The sequence below is a fragment of the Helobdella robusta genome, assembly GCF_000326865.2.
Source record: "Helobdella robusta unplaced genomic scaffold HELROscaffold_23, whole genome shotgun sequence".
NCBI lineage: Eukaryota > Metazoa > Annelida > Clitellata > Rhynchobdellida > Glossiphoniidae > Helobdella > Helobdella robusta.
Genome location: NW_008704216.1, coordinates 369530 through 390440, shown reverse-complemented (window position 1 = coordinate 390440; position 20911 = coordinate 369530). Strand labels below are relative to the sequence as shown.

The 20911-nt window shown below is 34.3% G+C and overlaps 2 protein-coding genes across 2 annotated transcripts in view; both read left to right on the top strand.

Annotated features, from left to right (window-relative positions):
• The window catches only part of HELRODRAFT_79043 (hypothetical protein), a gene marked incomplete at both ends in the record, with an annotated part of 17378 nt that extends 8482 nt beyond the window's left edge, over nucleotides 1–8896 (top strand). Inside the window, 8 exons of the mRNA XM_009018874.1 lie at nucleotides 5773–5891; nucleotides 6176–6362; nucleotides 6661–6850; nucleotides 7267–7362; nucleotides 7519–7622; nucleotides 7754–7846; nucleotides 8209–8334; nucleotides 8752–8896. Of these exons, the coding sequence (XP_009017122.1) occupies nucleotides 5773–5891; nucleotides 6176–6362; nucleotides 6661–6850; nucleotides 7267–7362; nucleotides 7519–7622; nucleotides 7754–7846; nucleotides 8209–8334; nucleotides 8752–8896 (1060 nt within the window). The remainder of the gene's footprint in view (nucleotides 1–5772; nucleotides 5892–6175; nucleotides 6363–6660; nucleotides 6851–7266; nucleotides 7363–7518; nucleotides 7623–7753; nucleotides 7847–8208; nucleotides 8335–8751) is intronic.
• A 10195-nt stretch (nucleotides 8897–19091) lies between these two features.
• HELRODRAFT_172197 (hypothetical protein) lies at nucleotides 19092–20546 on the top strand (the record flags this gene model as incomplete). Its single annotated transcript, XM_009018873.1, has 2 exons — nucleotides 19092–19394; nucleotides 20442–20546. 2 exons carry the CDS (start codon nucleotides 19092–19094, stop codon nucleotides 20544–20546), a joined length of 408 nt encoding a protein of 135 aa, XP_009017121.1.
• Nucleotides 20547–20911: the final 365 nt, after the last annotated feature.

Here is a 20911-nt window from a genome sequence, read left to right as displayed (position 1 = left end):
CTGATTGGCTAACTAGTTGGTTGATAAATTAATAGAATTATTGACTATTATGATGACGACGTCATATTATTATTATTATCAAAATTTTTAACTAATAATATTATTAATATTACTAAATTAATTACATTATTATTAATAATATTTCATAATTATTCTAATAATTTCCAGAAAAGCACCTTGTCCGAATGATCGAGCACATCAAGCGTCTCGTGAAAAGTTCGCTTCGTTTCAGCTTTGGAGGCTGGCACACCGCTGCTAGACTACAGCGAGAACTGTGACTGTGACAACAGGACTTACTATTGCAGTTGGGTTTATTATTATTATTATTATTACTATTATCGTATGACATTTACTGTGACAGGAACAAGCTATGATGCTAATTAAATATATTTCACCGTTCTGCACTTAACTTCACAATGAGCAAAATATTCTTAACCTTAATTATTATTTTATACAATTTTTACAAATTTTATCATTGCGCATTATTTAATTAACATTAACTTATATATATATATATATATATATATATATATATATATATATATATATATATATATATATATATATATATATATATATGTATTTTATCATTGTATGTTTTTTATGGTGAAAAATAAAAGACGTTCCCATTATATATAAAATTGAAATTTTAGAGCTTACAATTAGCCACCAAACCAGCCAACCTAGTTTCCTCACGTGAATACAAACGCCATAAATATAAAAACTTGAAATTAAAGTTAAATTCAGCCTATAATAATTGTTCGTTAATTAATAATTCATTTGATATATCGCCTGTTGGTTTTTATAAGAATTTTAATCTAACTTTGTTTAAAATATTTTGGTCGGGATCTTTAAATGAAAAATTGATTAACGCGGTAATTAGCTCGTCATATAGCATATATTGTGACAGGAACACTACTTAACCGATTTTAAATATATTTTTTACTCTCAAGCACTTGCTGATCAGAGAGGCATGAGAGGATCGTACATTATATTCTACATCTTGTTTATTCACACTCTGATATATAATTAATAATTTTCGATTGATTTCATTTGGATTTTATCTTTTCGGTCAATAAATGATTGCTCCAATTAATATTGTTATCATTGTATATGTAGTTACGCTTTCTCGCCTGTTGAATTCCCAATTGAAAATTTTCTTTAATAATAATAATTTTGTCATATATGTCTTTAATGATATTAATTATTATTATTTCTTCTTTTTATTTTTCTAACAAAATTGATTGATTGAATTATATTATTATTATACAATAACTAAACGATTTATAATTATACAAATTACATTTTTTTAATTTAGAAAAAGGACCGAAGATAAACAAACCAACAGAAACAACTTGGTCAGATGGTTTGACCATAGTCGATCTATCACAGCATAAGTATTGTATTTATAGCTGCTATATATTTATATGTATGTTGGAAGGAGACCATATGTATATATATACAAAATACTCTCTCTCTCTCTCTCTCTCTCTCTCTCTCTCTCTCTCTCTATCTCTTTCTATATAAATATATAACTTATATACACTGTATTTATGAAATCTACCGAATTTTTAGCGTAGGATAGTTCAATTACATTACATTTCTCGATATTTCGAAACCAATTTCTTGTGGTCATTATTTATTTTATTAATGTTAGAATAATATACAGTACAGTTTTCCAATTCATTCCTATGTGTATCGGACCTATTTCAATTCTTCAGTCATCTTCAGTACTTGTTGCTGATTGTATGGAGAATTCAAATTTATATTTATTTATTTGTGTGTGTGTATACACTGGCTAATTATTATATTAGAAAATATTATGACTAATTGATTGGTTGGTTGGATGGTTGATTGGTTGGTTGGATGGTTGGTTGGATCGTTGGATCGTTGGTTGGTCGGTTGGATGGTTGGTTGGTTGGATGGTTGGTTGGTTGGATGGTTGGTTGGTTGGTTGGATGGTTTGTTGGTTGATTGGATGGTTGGATGGTTGGTTGATTGGATGGTTGGTTGGATAGATGGTTGGTTGGTTGGTTGGATGGTTGGTTGACTGATTGGTGTAATGGTACATCCCCAGAATTTCAAGTTACCTACTTCAGTCTTTCTACAGTCTTGAAAATGTCAGGTAGTCAAAATTAATTTTCTCTATTTAATACGGTTTCGATACGGTTTTATTTGTATTTTTTATCATTGCTGTTGTTGTTTCATTTAGTTTCATTATTATTATTATTATTATTTTTATCTTCATCATTTACGTTAGCATATAAATGGTTATACAATTTTTTTTATCATTATTTTAATCACCCTTCATTACGATTGCTATTTCATCATCATCGCCATTATAACACCACCATCATCATCATCACCATTATCACACCATCATCGTCATCACCATTACACGCCACCATCATCATCACCATTATACCATCATCATCATCATCATCATCATCATCATCATCATCATCATCATCATCATCATCATCATTATAACATCATTATAACATCATTACCATTATCACACCATCACCATTAACACGTCATCATTATCATCACCCTTATCACCATTATAACATCATCATCACCATTATCACGCCATCGTCGTCATTATCGTCATCACCAGATATGGCGGTTTTGAATTTCAGGACCGACCGTTCTCCAGTTGTACCGAAGACCGTCAAACCGATACCGGTCTGGGTATGCTAGTCGGTAACATTGTCTTCCTAGTCGGTAAAACATTCACGCTGCAGAATGACAAATTTATGGCTAAAGCTTTTTATGATTTCTGGAATAATGTCAGTATGAGTAAACCATGCCTCAATAAGAGTTATATTAAGGTTGGTTTGGTTGGCTGGTTTGGTTGGTTGGTTGGTTGATTGACTGGTTGGTTGATTGATTGATTGACTGGTTGATTAGTTGATTGGTTGACTGGTTGATTGATTGACTGGTTGGTTGATTGGTTGACTGGTTGGTTGATTAATTGACTGGTTGGTTGGTTGATTGGTTGACTGATTGATTAGTTGATTGATTGGTTAGTAGTTGACTGGCTGGTTTGTTGGCTGGTTATGTCTGTTGTGTTGATTATTGGTCATCATCATCACCATCATCGTCACCATCATCATCATTATCATTATCATCACCATCATAATCTTCATCATCACCATCATCAGGTATGGTACGACTCAAGAGGTATACAGGCCCTTCCAGTCTACATAAACGTCATTCACAATGCCATCTTGAGGAGCAATGAGGAGACGAAAACCGGCGGGATCATCGCGAAGAGTTCGCCATTCAAAGTTGTGTCTAAATCCGTTGATCAGTAATTTTTTGTTTGTATAACTGTCTGTCTTTTTGTTTGTATGTTTGTTTATTTGTTTTTGTATGTTTGCGGTTATAATCAACCAACCAATCATTTTATCAACCAACCAAACAACCAACCAACAAAAAACAAACCAACCAACCAAACAACCAGCAAACCAACCAGCAAACTATCCAACCAATCAACCAACTAACAAAAAACAAACCATCCAAACAACCAACCAAACATCCAACCAACAAAAAACAAACCAACCAACCAAACAACCATCCAACCAACAAGCAAACCAACCAATCATTTAATTAACCAACCAAAAAACCTACCAACCAACCAACCAACCAATAAAAAACAAACCAACCAACCAGCCAACCAGCCAACCGACCAATCAATCATTCTTTTTCAATCATCAAGGGATGACTTAGATGGGTTGATAATGACTTATTACGTTTATGCAATCGTCATCGTCATGATCGCGCCGAGCTTTGCAATTTTTTGTGTCGATGAATCTAGCACCGGCTTCAAACACTTGCAAAATGTTAGTGGCGTCTCGTTTCTCGTCTACTGGCTTAGCAATTTTATTTGGGATTATGTAAGTTTTTGTGTACGTGCGTGTGCGTGCGTGTATGTGTACGTGCGTGTGTGAAAGTGAGTGTGTGTGTCTGTGTGTGTGTGTGTCTGTGTATGTAAGTGAGTGTGTGTTAATGTGGATTGTTTTTTAATGTCGTGTCAGTTGATTAATTTTTTCGTTTAAGGTTTGTCGTTCTTTGGTTTTTTTAATTATGCTTACATGCTTACATTCATATAAGAATACAAACAAACATACAAACAAACAAACATACAAACAAACAAACATACAAACAAACAAACATACAAACAAACAAACATACAAAAACTACAAAAACATACAAACAATCATACAAACAAACAAACAAACAAACAGACATACAAAAAACAAACAAACAAACATACAAACAACATAAACACACAAACATATGAACAGATAATGGCAACGTTGTCACTCATGGCGGCTGTGGGTTTGTTTTACTTCATTTTGCACCCAAAGAATTTCATTGAAGACGAAATGTGCCAACACCTAGCCATTGTATCTGCACTTTTGGGGTTGGTAGATGTCTTGTCGTTTGTTTGTTTGTCTGTTTGTCTCTGTGTTTGTTTGTCTCCGTGTTTGTTTGTTCCTATGAGGGTTTGTGTTTGTTTTTTGTTGTTGTTTGCATGCTGTTTTCAACAAAAGAAAATACTTATTTACAAACTTTCACGTATAGACACAAACTCACACATACACGCACACACACACGTACGTACACATACACACACGTACGTACACATATACACACGTACGTACACATACACACACACATACACACGCACACAAATCAGCATAGCCCAAATTCCTCAAGTCTACGTGATGTCAAAACTCTTCAAAGATCCCAGCACAGCTTACACCATCTTGCTCCTACTGGCGATCGCCATAACAGCCATACCCGTGGTCCAGTTCATGATATCCTTGCTGATGAAGAGTGACCGAGATTTTGGGATGGCAACCCTGATCGCCATGGTGATTTTCCCAACGTGGGCGTTCACGAAAGGGGTGCTAGAGGTCGCGATGGAGCAGTTCAAAGAGTTGAAGGCCAAATCTTGTACGTTCGTCCGTTTGTTTGTTTGTTCGTTTGTTTTGTTTGTTCGTTTGTTTTGTTTGTTCGTTTGTTTTGTTTGTTCGTTTGTTTTGTTTGTTCGTTTGTTTGTTTTTTCGTTCGTTATCTTGTTTATGCGTATGTTTATATGTTTACGTTGTTATCATCTTCGTCATCATCATTGTCAGTTTTGTTTCCATCATCATCAACGTCATCATCTTTTTCAATCGTTATTTATAATTCATTCATTCATCCATCTATCTATCTGTCCATCCATCAGTTCATTCATTTATCCATCAGTTCATCCATCCATCCATCCATCCATCAGTTCATCCATCCATCCATCCATCCATCCGTACATCACTCATTCAATCATCAAGTGCCAGAAATGGAGACAGCCGAACTTTCGATTGGGAGCAAGGAGGGTAAGTGGAATGATGTACTTCCGGTCCTGTGCCTCATCTGCGTGGTCTACTTCTTCCTACTCTTCATCATTGAGACTGACCTTAAGTCTATGTTGTTAGTTTGTATGTCTGTTTGTTTGTATGTTTGTTTGTTTGTTTTTTTGTTTATACGTTTGTTTCTTTGTTTGTTGTTGGTGTATGTACATACAACACAGAAACACACCACACACACACACACACACACGCCACACACACACATGAATGCGACAATTTTGATGAGGACGAGGATGAAGATGATGGTGATGATAACATCACGTTTACGACACACACACACACACACACGCACACACGCGCGCACACACACACACGTACGCGCGCACATACACACACGCACGCGCACACACAGCGTCAAGCCAGCAAAACCTGCGGCTGTGGACCATGCAATCGGCGACTCTGATGTTCGCAAAGAAGAAAGCAGGACAAACAGCACTGGACGAAAAGATACCCTGGTAGTCATGGGCGTTTGTAAGGTAGACCATGATGATGACGATGATGACGATGGTGATGTTGATGCTGCTGATGCTACTGCTGCTGCTGCTGCTGTTGCCGATGATGATGATTGTGACAATTTTCACAAGGATTATGGTGTAATTTTGACGATATTTCTTCTGAGCCACAACAACAAACTGCAGTGATTCTAGAAAAGAGCTGTTAACAATCTTCGAAACATCCTCACCCCTTCCATCTTCTCCATCATTACACTGAACACAACATCACCCAGACGTTCAAAGCCCCACTGATCAACCGAGTAATCGGTCGGTTTTTCGGTAAATCGGCCCAGGACCGCAAAGCAGTGATGGGCATAACGTTCGCCGTTAAAAAAGGTGAATGTTTCGGTCTACTTGGAACCAATGGGGCTGGAAAGAGTACCCTTTTTAAGATGATCACCGGTGAAATTAACCCGACTTGTGGAGACGCTTCTATTAATTCTAATAGGTGTGTGTATGTGTTTGTTTGTGTGTGTGTGTATGTGTTGTTTATTTGTTTGTTTCGGTGTGTATGTGTTAGTTTTTTGTGTATATATGTTTGTTTGTTTGAGTGTGTGTGTATGCGTTTGTTTGTGTGTGTGTGTGTGTGTGTGTGTTTGTATGTGGTTTGTTTCAAAGTTTTTTACGTATAGATTTGTTTATTTGTTTGTATGTTTGTATGTATGTATTTGTAACTAGTGCTTATAATTGTAATAAAATAATTATATCTTTTTATAAATTAAAAATTTTTTTTTTATTCAACACAGTGTCACCAAAAATCGCAAAGAAGCGCAAAAATGTCTGGGGTACTGCCCTCAATTTGATGCCCTTTGTTCGCGAATGACTGTGAGAGAACATCTGACCATGTTTGCCCTGTTCAGAGGTTCACCAAAGCCGGAATCTGTATGTGTTCGTTTGTTTGTGTGTTTGTATGTGGGTGTGTGTGTGTTTGCATTTGTGTATGTGTGTTTGTTTGTTTGTTTGTATGTATGTTTGATTATGTGTGTGTTTGTTTGTATGTATGTGTGTTCGTTTGTATGTGTGTGTGTGTTTGTTTGCATTTGTGTATGTATGTTTGTTCATTTGTATGTGAGTTTGTTTATGTGTGTGTGTGTGTTTGTATGTATGTATATGTGTACATGTGTTTGTTTACGTTTGCGTGAATGTGTTTATGTCTGTCTACATACAATTTAAAAATTTTAAATTTTTTTCTCAACTAATACTTTCAAATTATCATCAAAAGTAATTGTTATAATTATCGATGAGTAATATATTATTAAATATATTATTAATTATGGTTATTAATTATGAATTTCATTTTTTGTAAACTCGAGATTGTACAATGGGGCTTGGTGAACTTGGGCCTTACAAAGTTTGAACACTTCCTACCCTTCAATCTATCTGGAGGGAACAGGCGGAAGTTATCCGTGGCCCTAGCTCTCATTGGCAATCCTAATCTCGTCTGTCTGGTTGGTTGGCTGGCTGTCTGTCTGTTTGTTTGACTGTCTGGTTTGTTGGCAGTTTGGTTGATCGGATGTCTGAATGGTTTGTTGTTTTATTGTCTGTCTGTCTGATGTGTTGTCTGTCTGTCTGTCTGTCCATGCCATCATGATTGCCAAACAAAGGATGAACCGACAACCGGAGTAGATCCAGGAGCACGTGCCTACGTATGGAAAGCCATCGAGGGAGCCAGTGATAATGGTCTCTCCGTCTTACTTACTACTCATAGGTTCGGTGATGATGACGACGACGTTGTTTGGTTATGTCTGATCTGATGATGATGATGATGATGATGATGATGTTTGATGCTGATGATGATGAGGGAACAATGATGAATGACAATAAATACTGCTACAAAAGTATGGAAGAATGCGAAGCTCTATGTCACAGAATAACCATTCAAGTCGCTGGTCGGTTGACTTGTCTTGGCAGCATACAACACGTCAAGACAAGGTTATTTCTACGTCATCATCTATCATCATCTACGTCATCATCTATCATCATCTACGTCATCATCTATCATCATCTACGTCATCATCTATCATCATCTACGTCATTATCACCATTTTTTTTGTCATTTTGTCATCATTTTTGTCTTTTTTAACCACTATCAGTCAGGCATTTTTTTCATTTTCATTTCGTCAAGTTTCATCATCTCTATTTCACCATGTCCCAGCATCATCGTTTTTTGTCATCATCATTATCGCCAACGGCTGCGTCGTTACAATTACCATCATCATCATCACCTCATCATCACCTTATCATCACTATCATTATCACCATCTCATCTTCATCACCATCATCATCACCACCAGATACAACGAAGGATACACCATTTCGGTGAAATTTTCTATCCTCCCGAAGCAAGAAATGGCCAATCAAATCGCCCAACTGAAGAGTTTCGTCAAATCGAAGTTGAATTATCTCAATCTGGAAAACTCGTACTACTTCTACTACTGATACTTTATTATTTATAGTGCTAGACGGTTTGATTGTGTAATGGTTAAGATGCGACAGCAGTGACTGGATTCGAATGCGGAAAGATTTCCACCGCATTCCAATTGCAACGTGTGTCTGATGCCTTTGGATTTGCGCCTAATTACATACTCTCTCTCTCTCTCTCTCTTTCTCTCTCTCTCTTTTTCTCTCTCTCTCCTCTTTCTCTCTCTTTCTCTCTCTCTCTCTCTCTCTCTCTCTCTCTCTCTCTCTCTCTCTCTCTGTGTTTCTAAATTTTCTAAATTTGGAAATTGAGTTCATTCATCAGTTGATAAAATGCTTAACACCAAAATAATTATAATAATAATTAAAAAAACACCAAGAAGAAAAATTATTGTAATTATTGTTATTATTACGATTAGGAGTTTCAACTTGCTGACGTACAAAGCCGTCATGACGTCGGCAATGCTTGGCGAGGTCTTCAGCATCTTCTCGAATATTAAGGAGAAAAAAATGATTGAAGATTTTGCTATTAGTCAGACCACGTTGGAGCAGGTTGGTTGGTGATTGGTTGGTTGGTGATTGGTTGGTTGGTGATTGGTTGGTTGGTGATTGGTTGGTTGGTGATTGGTTGGTTGGTGATTGGTTGGTTGGTGATTGGTTGGTTGGTGATTGGTTGGTTGGTGATTGGTTGGTTGGTGATTGGTTGGTTGGTGATTGGTTGGTTGGTGATTGGTTGGTTGGTGATTGGTTGGTTGGTGATTGGTTGGTTGGTGATTGGTTGGTTGGTGATTGGTTGGTTGGTGATTGATTGGTTGATTGAATGATTGGTTGGTTGAATGATTGGTTGGTTGAATGATTGGTTGGTTGAATGATTGGTTGGTGATTGGCTGGTTGAATGATTGATTGGTTGGTACATAAACAAAGGTTTTTTAGAGTTACGATATGAAAATATCTAATAATATAACCAGACATCATCAGCCAATCACAAAACAGTTCGAAACAGACCAACCAATCAAATCGTTTATTTCAAATTTTTGAATTTTTTCCCGCCAACAGGTCTTCATGAAGTTTGCAAATGTAGAAAGAGTATAAGGAAAGATGAAAGAATAATGATGATGATGATGATGATGATGATGATGATGATGATGATGATGATGATGATGATGATGATGATGATGATTGCGAATATGAAGATACTGATGATGATTACGTGATATTATTACAATTACTATTATTAATATTATTATTATTTTTTTTATTATTTCAATCATTCAAATGACACTTGTAAATTCTTTCGCTAAAAAATCCATTTGATCTAAACAAAAACGGCCTATGTATTTTTTTTTCAACTTACAAACTTGTCATTCCTTTCTCTCACTTTCTCTCTCTTTCTCCCTCTTTCTCTCTCTCTCTCTCACATACACACACACACTCACACACACGTAATCTCTCTCTCTCTCTCTCACACACACACACACATGCACGCACAGACAAACACACACGCACATAAATACATACACACCTATAATATTCATTTCATCTCGTAAACTAATAAGCTGGCGGCTTATCTATGATTTAATCCATAAACCACAAACACATACACTTTTTAAAAAAATTATTATTACTATATTTATTATAATTATATATAATGGCCATATTATGATTATAATTGTGGATAATTATGATTAAATTAGGTGGAAAATCCCAAATTTTGGAAGGGGTGGTGGTAGATGACTTTAAAAATAATCCCAAAGGGATGATCATTTTTTCGGCTGAAGTAGATGAATTTCAAAAAATGTTAAGTTAATAGTCTTTCGCTTTACACGGAATTGTCAATATTTTTTACTTTCGTATTAGAGTGGGCGTATGCGGATGTCCCCTGATATGGTGGGGGTACCCGGTCACCCCCGGCTCTAGTGGGGGTAGGCGGCCGTGCCGCTATATCCGTGATATACTCTGTGATTTATAATATGCCACTGGTTGTGTCTAGTCATTTAGATAATTCACACACTTTCTAAAAGTTAACTCAAGTAATGAACAGATCGTTTAAATAGAGAGAGAGAGAGAGAGAGAGAGAGAGAGAGAGAGAGAGAGAGAGAGAGAGAGAGAGAGAGAGAGAGAGAGAGAGAGACAGTTAGAATTTGTATGTGGGATGGAGGAAGAATGGAAGAAGTTTAAAGGTTAAACGAGTGAGAAATATGCGTGTGAGTGTGTATGTAAGTGTGTGCGTGTGTTTGTGTGTGTGTGTTAAGCAACAAAAGGGAAACAAAACTTAAGTAATAAATAAGAAGAAATCCTTATGAATATTTCAATGTTGATTGGACTCTGTGATAAACATTCATTGTTGCGATCTTGTTAATACCCCGGCGGGCATCTGCGTTTGAACCGGGAAGCTTCGTCATCATCGCCGATGTGTCAAATTTGTGGTGTCATTTTGTGACTCTAATCAGTGTCGTCGTCATCGTAATTTTTGTATTTATTGTGGCTATCGTCATCATCCGTTTTTTATTAAGATAAGTGCAAAACAGATTATATCGAGATTACACACATACATTTTTATATAAATCACATGCACACACACACACACACACACACACTCAAATACATACTCACACACATACACACACGCATACGCAAACTTTTTTCACAATAGAGACAACTTTTCAGAATGTTGTTGCAACCTAAGTAGTAGGTATTAGTGGACACCTTAAGATATTGTTTCGTTCTTTTTTTTATCACCATCAAGGTCATCGTCCTTCTCGCCGCCATCATCGCCATTAATGACGTTATTCTGACGTCATTTTCATCATCGTCGTCTTCGTCGTCTTCGTCATCATAAACGTGTTTGATCGTCCTATTTCTCAGCATACATAGTAATAATTCTATCAAATTTTAATGAATGAATATTTGAGTGAATGTGAGAATGTAAAAATGAATGAATGAATGACTGAATGAATGTATGACTGAATGAATGAGTAAATAAATGAATGAACAAATATGTGGATGAACAAAAGGAGGAATGTACCTTTGACTGAATGAATGAACAAATGAATAATGATCGAATAAACTACCTAACGAATGGGTAATTCAAATCAGTAAACAACTGAATGAATGAACAACTGATAAAAAAAATGTAGAAATGAATTAATGAATGAACGAACGAACGAACGATTGAACGAACGAATGAATGAATGAATGGAATTATGGATGAACTGCAAACAAGCCTCCGAAAACGTGAGTCAATCATTAAATGAACGATTGAACGAACGAATGCTTTGATGAATAAATAAATAAACAAACGAACGAACGAACTAACGAATGAATGAATGAACGAACGAACGAACGACTGAATGAATAAATAAATGAATGAATGTATGAACGAACGAATGAATGAATGAATAAATGAACGAACGAACGAACGAATGAATGAATAAATGAATGAACGAACGAAAGAACATACGAACGAACGAATAAATAAATGAATGAATGAATGAATAGCAACAACAACAACTGATTCATTTCGTTACTCCGCCGTAATGTTCTCACCGCACATTTCAAAGATACATAACCTGTATGAAAATACGTAACTATTATTATTATTGTTGTTGTTATTATTGTTATTATTATTATTATTTGCAAGTCATCATCATCATCTACGTTAATTCGGCCTAATTAACTCGCTAAATTATTTGCCAAGTTATTTCTTTCATCACGATCATTATCATTACTACTACTACTACTACTACTACTACTACTACTACTACTACTACTACTACTACTACTACTACTACTACTACTACTACTACTACTACTACTACTACTACTACTACTACTACTACTACTACTACTACTACTACTCTACTACTACTACTACTATTTACAATAATATCACTAATAATAATAATAGTAATATTAATATTAATAATAACAATAATAATACTTGTTATTCTTTCTATTAGTTTGTTTGACTTTCTGAGATGATTTATTTTTGGCTGCAACTTTTTATGCTCCATTTCTTATTATTCTTATCATTATTATTGTTGTTATTATTATTATTAGCATTGTTATTATTATTATTATGGTTATTGTTATTATTATAATTATTATTATTATTATTACTTTTGCTTTGTACGTCGATTTATCATGTAACCTGCTATCAATATCTGATTTTTTTCCGTGCTGTCAAAAATAACAACAACAACAACAAAATAAATAAAAATAAACAAAACAACAATAATAACGATAATAAATAATAATAAGGTCTTATAGTCTTCCAAATTGCAGTTCTTACGTTCAAACCACCAAAATGTATCAACATGATAAAAAATTCGCCAATAAAACCAGCTATTGATACATCGACTTTTTATCTCGGGTTGATTGATTTGAACTTGCTGTCTGGGCCAGTTACAGGTTGGCAGATTGGTTCAAGAGACATTGCAGTTGCTGGTCTCCTCAGTTTGGAATAGTCTTTCACAGGCGTTGAGAAGATCTGGACTTTCGTTGGAATTATTTAAGAAAGAATTGAAAACATTTTTATTATCTGCTAAACCGCAAAAATTGAGAATTGTTTATTTTTTGTTTTTCATATATAGTCACGTACATTTTGCTTTTTAATGTCAGCGCTCATGGAACAGTTGAGTTCGGTGCAAGAGGTGTTGTTGGTTGTTCTGTTCAGTGTACAACTTTTTGAAGGATTTGTGTTTGGCAGGTGTATGACAATTGAGTTGTATGGAGAACATAGGAGGACATACAGCCGAACAAGCGTCTTACTGGATGTGGTTATGTAGGAAGAAAAAGGAATGCGAGTTTAAATAGTTAACAGACGAGCTTGTTTGCATCTAAGGCTTCCAATTACTCAACACTCCCGGATTCGGCTTAGCGTGTTACTTGGCTCATCGATAAGCAAGAGACATCCAACTGATCTCTGGGTGTGGCCCTGTTTCTCTGGAGTGTCAGAAAGTGAAAGGGCCAAAACACTGGTTGATGGAAACTCTTCTTCCGAAGACTTTCTCTTATCGCTCGTTATGCTCGAGTTTCTACATACATACATACGTACATAAATACATACATATATGCATACATACATACACACACATACATACATACAAACAAACATACACACATATACAAGCATACATACATTCATCACATTATAATTTCTTTCCATAATCCGTCTTTACGACGCTCCATTTCGTTGTTAACTGTAATTATCACAATGAATAAGTTATATATATATATATATATATATATATAATATATATATAAATATATATTTCTTTTCTCTCCCTGTCTTCTCTTTCTTTCTTTCGTTTTTATCTCTCTCAATCCGGTTTCTATCTCTTCTGTTTTGCACTTTCATTTTATCTCCATTCTTTCTCCACTCGTCTGTCTGTCTGTCACTCTCTGTCACTCTCTGTCACTCTCTGTCACTCTCTGTCACTCTCTTTCTTTCTTTGAAAGATGTAATAAATATAAATATATTTGGAGCCTTGATGAAAGACGATGGTCTGAGAGATAAAAAATTTTTTTTTATTTTAACAATTGATATATAATTATAAATTATATATTATGAATGCCTGTGTGTATGTGCGCGCGCGCGCGTGTGTGTGGTATGCGTGCGTCGTGTGTGCGTGTGTGTATGTGCGTGTGTGTGTGTGTGGTATGCGTGCGTGTGGGCGTGTGTGTGGGTAAAAAAGTTTTGTTGTCAAATTGAAAATAAGCTGCACGTGCGTTGCAGCAGTATGCAGTTAGAAGCGTTATACTAAAAAATTCGAAATATTTTTTATTCATTACATTCATTGCATTACCTACATGACATTACATAGAGTGACATTACATTGAATGATATTACATTGAATTGAATGACATCAAATGACATTACAAACATTGCTTTAAATAATATTTTTTGAAATTAATTTTTGACTGATAGAACATATCTAAAAGACGGGAGAATGATGGATAAGAGAGAGAGAGGGAAAGTGAGAAATAGAGGAAGAGAGATAGGGAGAGAGAAAGAGAAAGTAAGAAAGAAAGAAGAAAGAAACATAAGACGTAAAAAGGACGGTCAGAAGGAGAGAGAGAAGAACGAGAGAGAGAGAGAGAGAGATAGAGAGAGAGAGAGAGAGAAGAAAAGAGAAAGTGAAAAAGAAAGATAAAGTGATGGAGGAAAGTAAAACAGAATTAAGAACTGATTGAACAGCGCTACAAAAATTATTGTAATAAAAATAATCAGGATATTAAATGTTTTCGGCAAATGACTAATTACCGGAGACACTTTTTATTGTTTATACATAAAAAAAACCCACCACTACTACCACCATCGGAAAAGGATTTAAGACGGGGGAAGGTGGCAACTTTTCCAGAGACACCCCAAAACAGGGAGGCTTACACCAGAAAAATCATGTAACATTTTCCATGCTGTTTAAACCTTTGGTTCCAAATTGTGAAGAAACGCAGAAAAGGCAATAGAGAGATCGAAAACCATTTCTACACGGCTATGGAATTCAGTTATAATATTGATGATAATAACAACTGCAGCAACAAAAACTGCAGCTGTGTTAATGATGTGTTTTTTTTTTAAATTTTATTTACATTTTATACTCAAGCGCTCAATTTTACAACGTGGGAAATAATTGTTTGAAAGAAAAGAACAGGTTTTTAAATTTTATTATTATCAATATTAGTAGTAGTAGTAGTAGTAGTAGTAGTAGTAGTAGTAGTAGTAGTAGTAGTAGTAGTAGTAGTGGTGGTGGCTATATTAGTATTAATAGTAGTAGTAGTAGTAGTGGTAGTATTAGTATTAATAGTAGTAGTAGTAGTAGTAGTAGAATTTGTAGTAGTAGTAGTAGGTAATAATAGTAGTAGTAGTAGAAGAATTTGTAGTAGTAGTAGTAGGTTGTAGTAGTAATTTTATTATTTTTATGGTTATTATTGAAAAGAATCTATAGGCGAGCCCTGCTGACAACAATTAAAATAAAGAAAGTTACTACTGTAATGTTTTTAGTTTGGTTACTACTACTGCTACTACTGCTGCTACTACTGCTGCTACTACTACTACTGCTACTACTGCTGCTACTACTGTTATTACTGCTGCCTCTGCTACTACCGCTACTACTACTACTAATAATAAGAAGAAGTAGAAGAAGTAAAAGAATAATAATAACAAACATCTCTCTGACCAGGTATCAACGATGCCTAGCTCTATTTTATTGCCGTCATGTATAATAATAAAGTTATTATTATAATAATTAATAATAGTAATAATAATATTATTATTATTATTTATATTGCCCTTACTTAGTTTACGTTACCTTCTCTCCTAATTAGCGACAATATCACAAACACGAAAAATGTTAATAATTTCAGGTATTTCTGACAGGTATTCATACACAAATGCACACATACAAGACACGCACATACACTACACACACACACACGCACAGTCACACACACAATCCTATTCTTATTCTCATACTAGTTTTCTCTCTCTCTCTCTCTCTCTCTCTCTCCTTTCACTCTTTTTCTTTCTAATATTTTATTGTATTGTAATAATTGGTTACATTTCATATTACATTCTTCTTAATGATGAATGAAAGCCTAGTCACATGCACACGCACACACACACAAACACCCACACACAAATACACTTACAAACAGACGCATACACACATGTAGGAAGAGGGAGAGAGAGAGAGAGAGAAAGAAAAAGAGAAAGAGAAAAAAAAGAAAAAGAGAGAGAGAGAGAGAGGACAGAGAACACACACACACACACGAAGACTTCCTCGGGCATTTGAATTTTTGAAATATGCATGTTGAGAACATTAATATTTACGCAAGCCGTTTAAAGCATGGCGTATCGAATATGCAATAATAATAATAATAATAATTATTATAATAATTATATAATAATAATAATTAATATTATTAATTATAATATAAATCAATAAATAAATGAATAAAATAATAATAATAATGTTAATAACAATAATGAAGATTTTATACGGTTTTTACGTACTCACGCCTCATGACTTGACATTCTACTGCATTTTTTTTTAATGTCTGGTTAATTTTTTTTCTTCTATAGAATCAAAATGATCATCATATCGCAGAGTGTTTAAATTATAAAGTTGGAAATATATTTGATGGGTTTTAATTTGTGCCACAACCTTCTACGCCACTGCTGGGCAAACTTTTTTGCTGTGAGGGCCGCATTGAGAATTATTTTAAAGGGCCGTATATGTACTTAAATAGCAAATTTTTTCGACCCGGGAAAGAATTTTTTAAGATTTGTGGCTCCTTTTTTGGCCATAATGTCTGACTGACGTCCTGCCTTGCGGGCCACATAAAATAGCTTCGCGGGTCGTAGCTTGCCCACCCCTGACCAACATCATCAATATCGAAATGAAATGAAATTAAAATGTTTTTTAAATGTCAAGGTCGGTTCATAATGACACAAACACAAACAAACGAACGAACCTACAGAAGCAGACAAAAAATTAAAATAAAATAAATAAAAAATAAAATTACCTACAGTACACTAAGTTTATTGATGAACAACTTATAATTACAATGGCCATGATCATATTACATACGAATGTATGTATGTTTTTGTGTTTGTATATTTGTTTGTTTGATTGTATGTATGTTTGTATGTTTGTTTGTTAGCTTTTTTGTATGTTTGTTTGCATTGATTTTTGTTTGTTGGTATTGTTTGTGTGTTTTTGTTTGTTTGTTTGTTAGTATATATGTTTGTTGGTATGTTTGTTTGATTCTTTTTTGTTCGTTCGGTCGTTTGTCTGTATTTTTGTATGTTTGTATATATGTTTGTATGTATGTTTGTATGTGTGTGCATGTGTGTGTAGGTGGAAATTGAAGAGGTGGATGAGTTACGCTTGCATTCTTCGCGTATATATAATTGTACATTGGTAGAGTCGTTTAATTGTTTTTACATCCCTCTGCCTCTCTTTAAACGCTTGTTTATGTGGGTGTGGATGTGCATGCATGTGTGTGTGTGTGTGTGTGTGTGTGCGTGGTTGTGCGTGTGGGTGCGTGTGTTTGTTATTTTGTGTGTATGTGTGTGTGTGTGTGTGTGTGTGTGTGTTATTTTGTGTGTAAACTTTGTCCAATCGTTAAATGAAAATTTTTTGAATACTTAATTGTTGTTTACTCATAGAAATATAAATAACGATGAAGACAACGGTGCTGATTATGATTGTGGTGATGATGATGATGATGATGTGGTGATGATGACGAGGACGATGTTGATGATGATAATGAAATTACAACGGAGTTTAAAATTTGAAGAAAAAATTCTTTTCCTCCAACATTACATTTGATGTGAGAGTTTAACTTACATCATGATTTACAGCCACAAAAATATTTATGATGGGATGGATGACGATGACAACAACAACAACAACAACGACAACAACAACAACAACAACAACAACAACAATAATAATTATTATGCCTTTTTACAAAGTGCCTTTTTACGTCAGCTGTAAAAAATGTTATTGCTAATTATAAATACTCTACCTAATTATTAAAACATACATTCATACATGCTTACATAGATACATACATACATACATGCATACATACATACATACATACATACATACATACATACATACATACATACATACATACATACATACATACATACATACATACATACATACATACATACATACATACATACATACATACATACATACATACATACATACATACATACATACATACATACATACATACATACATACATACATACATACATACATACATACATACATACATACATACATACATACATACATACATATATACATAAATACATACATTCATACATACACACACACATATAAATATAAACACCTTCTTCGGCCTATAGATCTAACAAAGTATAAACGAAAATATACTAATTCTTTGGTGTTTTCATCATAATAAATGTATGTATGTATGTATTTAGTATGTATGTATGTATGTATGTATGTATGTATGCATGTATGTATGTTTTTATAGAATTCCTAAAATGTTTATAAAGTGATTTGAACCTTGCGATGAAGACTTGAACATGTGTTTTTTACTAGAAGATTTTGTAACTTTTGGTTGGAAAATTTATTAGTAATAATTTCAATAATAATACTAATTAATAATAATAATTATTATTATAATAATAAATATAATAATAATTTAATTATTATAGTAGATATTTTGTTATTATAGTTGATTTTATCATTTTAATTACTATTACAACTATTATTGATTCAAATGCTGCTACTACTTCTACTACCTCTACAGCTACTACTACTACTACTACTACTACTACTACTACTACTACTACTACTACTACTACTACTACTACTACTACTATTACTACTACAACTACTACTACTACTACTATTACTACTACAACAACTACTACTACTACTATTACATAATTATAATAATAATTATAATTTTAGTAATGATCATAATAATAATAATAATAACTACATTTTTTTGACAGAAAGTTAAAAGAGCTTTAAATAGGTCGAATTATTTCTGCTATCACCTGATTGTTTGGCTGATTCCTTGAATGAATATCTAAATATAGATACATAATTTATTGATTTCATTGGCTGATTGACCGGGTGAGTGGTTGATAGATTGACATCCTCTCCTCCTCCTTCTCATCATCATCATCATCATCTACTTTATCATCATCATCTACGTCATCAACTCTTCTATCGTCATCATAACTGAACTCTATAAAAAAATGTTGTCAACATCATTATCGTCACCGAACTTCATCAGCGTCGTCTTCATCTTCCTCATTTTTTTCCATTCTTCGCGAGCCACGAACAAATACGTATCCACCCACCTAACTAACAATAATAATAACAATAATAATAACAATAATAATAACAAAAATAATAATAATAATGACGAAACTATAGCTAGTAGCTACCATCATCAGCCCCACTATCATAGTGTTGGTGGTGTGAGTAAGAGGAGTTCCATCTTACAGTTGCAACATCATCAACAACATCAGTTAGATCTGCCTCTTCATCATCGCCAAGTGAGTGAGTGAGTGAGTGAGTGAGTGAGTGAGCCAGTGAGTGAATGAATGAGTGAGTGAGTGAATGAGTGAGTAATTGAATGAGTGAGTGAGTGAGTGAGTGAGTGAGTGATTGAATGAGTGAATGAGTGAGTGAGTGCGTGAATGAATGAATGAAAAAATGAATTGAATGAGTGAATGAATGAATGAATGAGTGAATGAGCAAATATATACGTGTTAGTTTGTATAGCAGTTTTTACATTCCGATAAGGATAATAAAATCATCATCCTGAAAACATATAAACAACTTTTATTCATTCATTCAATCATTAATTTATTCATTCGTTCATTCATTCATTCATTCATTTATTCATTCATTCATTCATTCATTTTTTCTTTCATTTACCCACACACATTCAATCTCGCAAACAGAACTTACGAGAATTTAGAAAAAAATTTTTGAATTTAAAAATTATTTTTGATGTGTTAATTTTAAAGAAACATTTACTACTAGTTTATTCTTTGTTTGTAAGTGCGCGCGTGTGTAAGTGTGTGTGTGTGTGTGAGTGTGTGTATTCACAAATGTTTGTTCGTTTGTTCGTTCGTTCGTGTGTCTGCTTGTTCATCCAATTTATTATTCATTCATTTATTCATTCATTCATTCATTTGTTCGTTCGTTCGTTCGTTCGTTCGTTCATTCATTCATTCATTCATTCATATATTCTTTGATATTTTTCTTTATAATTAGTTGTTAGTTTGTCGCGATATTGTTTATAGTCACGCTCGAGTTTGAAAAAACACCTCGTTTGAAAATTATTTTTCATTTCAAATGAATTAAATTTTATTCCGTTTGATGGGTTTTTTTTCGTTGTCGTCAAACTCTCTGCCATAATTGAATTGTAATCATTTTCATTGTCATCATCTTCTTCATCATCATCTTCATCATCATCTTCTTCATCGTCATCATCTTCCTAATCATCATCTTCACCATCATCTTCATCAGGACCAACTGTTGTCGGCAACGAACCAACAACAACAACACCATTTTTACAACAACAACAACAACAGCCCATTCCAACAGCCGCAACAACATGGAAGCAGACTTCAGCAGAAAAAATACCTGGAAGCTACACTGTCGTCCCACCTAACTTCTCTGCAGTTGCAAGCTCTTGACATGATGGCCACAACAAATAGAATCAAACACATCATCGAGCAAAACTGCCCCAAATCATCATCATCTCCATCATCATCATCATCGTCATCAGTTTCTTCATCATTACCATCATCATCATCATTCTCTTCATCGCCACCATCATCATCATCATCATCGAGTTTTGGTGATTTTAGAAGCGTTTTCGCCAGCCGTGAAGAGGATAACGACGATGATTCAAATGATGATGATGATGATGTTGTTGTTGGTGGTGATGGTAATGATGATGACAGTGATGACGATGATGATGATGATGGTTTAACCGGAAACAGCAACAGCACGGATAGTTTCAGCGTTGGTAAGAGGAGAAAGAAGACGGATTTTTATG